The following is a 5,400-nucleotide window of genomic DNA, read 5'->3' as shown; positions in this document are numbered from 1 at the left end:
CTCTGTGTCTCCATCCAATAATATGAAAATTTACTTTATTGAACTAAAAAATAGTGTGTCAACCTAAAACCTACACATTCGTTGAACTTCGGATAGTAAGTGCCTAGTAACAGTAAACGGAAATATTAGTAGTAGAACTCACACACAGTTCTTGCAGACCAACCTTTGCCGAACAGTAAGACTCGATCCGAGTTCAGTGGGGGGAAAACGCTTCGGAACAGTCTCTAACCAGAATGCTGTTGATTTTTGCTTTTAAAATCTTACGTTTCTGAACATTTTTTTCTCTGTGAATTATGTGTTTTCTTTACGTGTGTATGTGTATGTGTTATGGTTGGAATTTCGTTGCGTGCCAATGTTCGTATCACACGCGCTAGCATTTTCTTCTACTTTTTTTTTTCAACTGTTGAAACTTGGCTTTTGTTCATCATCGCCTTACATGAAGAACTCCTCGGTGGAATGGGAGAGCGGCAGTCACGTGCGCCCCGGGCGGTCCAGTATCGAGATCTCTATGACCCGCAGGCCCCGGCAGACGGGATCGGTAATTTGCAGTCCCTTCGGGTTGTACACGCGCTCGTTCTGCATGGCGATGTACTTGGACACCTTCCGCAAGCACTGGAGCGGTAGATGGAATGGGGAGAAAATGCAGAAGGATAATTATATTTGTTTTTTTTTTTTGATAATTGAAAATATAAAGAAAGTAGAAGTAACCAGAAAGAAAACATCCCGGGCAGACGGGACAATAACTACTAGTCTTTAATTAACTTAAATTGTTATTGAAAATTCTTGTCAAATCCATCGATGCATAACACCGACCAAAAAAATCTGCTCAGGCTTAACTCAATGGGAAACATTTTTGTAATTTTTTGTTGGACAATGACAGTTAATACATAACAACGTTTTTTTTATCAAATTCTTATTGGTTGAAATTTGCTCAAATTTTTCACTGCAAAAAAGATTTACAAAGTGTCATTGACCACTGATTAACTGTCCTGCGAAATGAAAATGAAATGAAAATATATGTAGGACCTCCTAGATTTTAAATCGATTACATTACTTTATTAATACACTCAATGATATTTAAACTGAATGAATGTGCATGGAAAAGAAAATCTAAATAGATAAATAAAGTTAAAAAAGGACAAGCTGTCTCTGGAAGATATCCAGCGGGTGTTCCAGCAGCATGTGTGGCGCCGAAGGGCTGGCTCAAGCCGCAGGTATCCGGACGAAGGTCCCAAGAAAGCAGTAGTCATCAACGAGACACGGGTAGAGGGTGACGATTCTCGAGATTTTGAAATTTCCCGGGAATTCCCGGGACCCGGGAGTTAATTTTGTTTGGCAAAATAATTGATTTGGTGACAAAAATTCAAAAGTACCGTCAGTGGGGGTGACATTGGGTCTGGGGAGTGAAATTGGGTCAAAGTGATTTTTTACGGATTTTACCATTTCTCAGGCTCTTCTCAATGAAACTGAATTCTGTTAAAAGGGTTTTGTAAGAGACATCTTAAGATGACTTCGCTGAAAAAATCTCGTTCCTAGAACAAATTCTGTTATTTTGGCAGCTGTCTAAAGTTGGGGTACGTTTTTGGCCACAAATGTTTGAAAATCTCCACTTCAAACATTGTAGCGTGTCAATATGATTCCCTCGAACAAGAAACACTGTTGGTTACTTGTTTTTACCACATCGTTGTATTTAAGCAACATTTTAGTTTCATTTGACCCAATGACCCAATGTGTTCATCAAAATCCACCATAATTTGGGAAAATGTTAGTAAACTATCTAAGAACAAATCTACGTTGACAGATTTTCGATGTTATTTAAATTGTTTTTGTTATTAAGAAATTACGATAGGTGTATCGTTTTTTGACCCATAGTCACCCCCACTGACGGTACTTAAACAAGTAAATAATATTTGTATACATTTAATATCATTAAGTTATTGTTATTCAACACAATAAAAGTGTAATATCGACATTTGAATTTCTTTGTGGAAAACTATCTACGCGTTGAAGAATCTTTCCAATATTGCTGGTATAAGTTCAATTCAATGGCTTGTTGGGACTCAAAACTCTACTGAATTTTATTTTTTCCAATTCTAAATTCTCACTAAATAAGTTTTCCCGAGTTTACAGAATTTGTCTGGGTAGACAAGAGTTTTTTTTATAGGTCCTATAAACATATGAACCACATAAACATTGGACCTTTAAAAAAAAAATCTCTAGATATCAACTTTTCATTTGATTGCTTATTAGACATTTTTCATTTGATTGCTATTAGGCAATAAGAATTTTAAACAACATTTCAAAGAAGTGTTTTCGTTTCAACTGTTATTAAGCAGTAAAGGAATATTTACAGTTAAAGGAAAACTGAACTGAACATGAACTGTAGGCTTTCCTAAACATCGTTAAAAATGCCATAAAAAATTGCGTGATCAGACAAATCTCGTCTCGAAAATGCCACCGGGACCGTCTGGGATCGAACCCAGGCCGACTGGGTGAGAGGCAACCACGCCTACACCATGGTCCCAGCTAAAAATGCTATAGTTATACTTAAATAATTATTGATTTTGGTACTGCCAGTTTTTTAAAGGTAAATTTACTCAATTACCTACTCAATTTCAAATGTTGGAATATTTTTCAATTTTGATTTTCACTTTCTGAATTTGCAAATCAAAATAGCATTGATAGAATTGAACTTAAAAATGGCTTTATGTTTGTCTTTTATGTATGGAATTTAACTCTTCGTTTGTCGCTGATTGGACTTTTAATATTTTGCCTCAATATTTATAAGTATCAAAATTCCCGGGAGTCTCGACCAAATTTCCCGGGAATCGAGAGGCTCAAAAATGGCCAATTTCCCGGGAAATTTTTCCCGGGAATTCCCGCTCGTCACCCTCTAGACACGGGGAACAATGATAAAATGGCTCTCCCAAATCGTCATTTCAATCAACCGGGTTCATATTTGGGGGAAAGGTGTGTCTACTATGCACCCTTTTGCCATGAACGTGGCTTTGATCATGGACGCTCCCTCCCAAGTTTGTTTATAAAAGTTTGATTCCGGGGTGTAAAGGTAAATTATGGACAAAAAACATATTTCCTCTCGTAAGCTGGCATTAACAACAAAACTGTTATTTCTTGACATTTTTTTCGTCATTTCATAGGAAATGAGTTGGGTTACATTAGGTTTGACCAAAAATAAGAATATACCCAGAATTCAGGGCTGTCTCATTGTTCCCCAATTCTTTCCATGGATTCCATGGGTAGCAATGAGACACTTTGATTTTTCTTCATTAAACTATTCAAAATTTATGGAAATCTTCTTTAGCATAAATTACTGTGATTGTTGGCACATTTATTGAATTTTAACAACATCTCTTCAATCTCCCGAAACAATGTTGGTGCCGAAACCCGAGATTTGCTGTCGCCGGATCACTCTCCCACCTCGTCGAGTCGGTGCCAGCCAAAGAAGCGATTTGTGCGTAGCAATGCAACTAAATTGAAGGGATTAAAAAGGCGGATGGCCACTATTATCGCTTAAGCTAAACTAATTAAAATGTTCAAGTCACATTTTGTGAACCAAGTTAAAAAATCGACCCTGATATTGTTACTGTTAGGGCTCCCCCGCTTCCGGAAAATGGCCCGGATGATGGCTGCACAGAAAATCAGGACCAACCAGGAGATTTCTCCGCGGTGGAATCGGCACTAGGCACCAGGCTGGCCATATCTAAAGAGTTGGAGGCCAATCGTCGCGGTACAAAAGTCAGCCGAGCCGTGCTGGCGTCCGAGCCAAAGTTAATTGCCAAATTATTGAACTTTTCGGTGAGGACTCCGGCAAGGAAATCGTGAAACCCGTATCAGCTTTGAAAAGAATTCAAGGACGTGTTAGGAAGACAGCTGTTCGGGGAAGGATCTTGCCGATAGCTCCTCGCGTTCGGTCAAAGGATGACGATTAATCTGACTGTCGAAGTTACAGCGATGCTATATCGGTGGAGGCTCCGGTATCGTCAACAGTTTTCCAGGCCGAACCCAAACGAGCATCCTTGATGGTAAGCAATCGCTCCAACAGCCATCAATGATACCAAGCATTTGTCCCGATGACCCCCCGTAAAAGTTGCGATTGAAGGCAATAATAGAAAGATGAAACTGTACAATGTCCTTCCGGTAAAAAACTGAGACTTATAGCTCTATCTACGGTATCAATCCGGGTTCGTAGGCGTGACATTCTAGGTACTTGAATCTTACGTCCATAGCAGAGATAGAAAATTTCAAGAGGACCGCCGGAATACCAAAATGATTTGGAACAATGGGATTGAGACTAATTTGGTACGATGTGTCCAGAACCTTGTCTTGAGTTCACAAGGGGCGCTAGAGCGTTGAGCCCCACCTATTACGTACCTTCTCATAATGTGTCTCAGTGCAGATATAGATCAGATACGCTGTGATGCAGGCCAAACAACCCTCGCAGTACGTGCTACAGGATCCCTTCTCAGCTTCGACAAAATACTCGTTCAGTTTGTTCATGGTGCTCTCGAATGTGTGTCGATCGATCTAAAATTTAAAAAAAAGCAATTCAAAATTAAACTGTTTTTTAATCAAATTAAACATTTTTCTCCTGGGAGCAATAAAAATCAATACGTAAACACAGGAAACCCAACAGCGAATTAAGCCTACGCACCCGACTCTCCAGTTCCGGCGGGAATCTGGTCTGGAATTTGACGGAAGTGCCCTCGCTGTAGTCGCGCTGCACGAACACCTTCATGTAGTTTGGCTGGGTCGCTGCGGGCGTTCCGGGCTGGGACATTCTCACCACATTGCCAGCCATCGTGAAGCTAACGCTGGAGCTGTGTTGGTGGTTGGTCCAAGAAGGAAGAAGCAAAAAAAAGTAGCTCTTAGGTCAAGTGCACTCTGGAGGAGCAAGGAATTGAAATGTTGACACCTTTTGTTTATGCCATTAAATTATTAATCATACAAATATCAAAAAATTATTACCTTTATCCACAGACGCAAATGCTCACCCACAAATTGATCACCTGTTTTGGGCTGGTCCGTTGCTTAAAAGGTGCGAAATCTTGCAAAATATGTCCAATGTTGACAAATTTTCGCCAATATCGTCTTGCAATTTTTTCTCTTGTTGACGTTTGGGAGAGAATGGAGTGACAGCAGCAAGACAACGCGCAGCCTGTCAAACGCGCGAGGGACAGAACAGAGAAGAAATGCTAAACGAGGGGTACTGTTGCAAAGCATGCGCCTGGGACGGAGAATGCAATTCATCGTGAACTGGCGTATGAATAGAGTGCTGAGTATTGCTGGACTGAAATTTTCAAAAAATATCGAGATGTTGAAAGTTAAACATAGAGTTTAACATTCTATCAAGCTTCTGTGAAGTTTATAAACTTGATACCA

At 39.7% G+C, this 5,400-nt stretch overlaps 1 protein-coding gene across 1 annotated transcript; it reads right to left on the bottom strand.

Annotated features, from left to right (window-relative positions):
* Nucleotides 1–309: 309 nt before the first annotated feature.
* LOC120425991 (golgin subfamily A member 7) lies at nt 310–5,147 on the bottom strand. The gene is made up of 4 exons (XM_039590649.1): nt 4,987–5,147; nt 4,673–4,838; nt 4,393–4,545; nt 310–612 (listed from the first exon to the last, which is right to left on the bottom strand). The coding sequence occupies exons 2-4, from the start codon at nt 4,817–4,819 to the stop codon at nt 472–474; spliced, it is 441 nt and encodes a 146-aa protein (XP_039446583.1). The 5' UTR covers nt 4,820–4,838; nt 4,987–5,147; the 3' UTR covers nt 310–471.
* Between the last annotated feature and the right edge of the window lie 253 nt (nt 5,148–5,400).

Source organism: Culex pipiens, chromosome 1, assembly GCF_016801865.2.
Source record: "Culex pipiens pallens isolate TS chromosome 1, TS_CPP_V2, whole genome shotgun sequence".
In the NCBI taxonomy this organism is placed as follows: Eukaryota; Metazoa; Arthropoda; class Insecta; order Diptera; family Culicidae; genus Culex; species Culex pipiens.
Note: the sequence above shows the minus strand (reverse complement) of the source record. Positions and strands in the feature narration are given on the sequence as shown.

What these genes read in the sequence shown, in the direction of transcription:
- LOC120425991 (XM_039590649.1), bottom strand. Translation starts at nt 4,819, where the DNA reads ATGGCTGGCAATGTGGTGAGAATGTCCCAGCCCGGAACGCCCGCAGCG. An exon ending in CGCCGGAACTGGAGAGTCGG is followed by an intron (nt 4,546 to 4,672) that starts GTGCGTAGGCTT and finishes TTTAAATTTTAG; the next exon opens with ATCGATCGACACACATTCGA. An exon ending in CTGAGACACATTATGAGAAG is followed by an intron (nt 613 to 4,392) that starts GTACGTAATAGG and finishes CTACCGCTCCAG; the next exon opens with TGCTTGCGGAAGGTGTCCAA.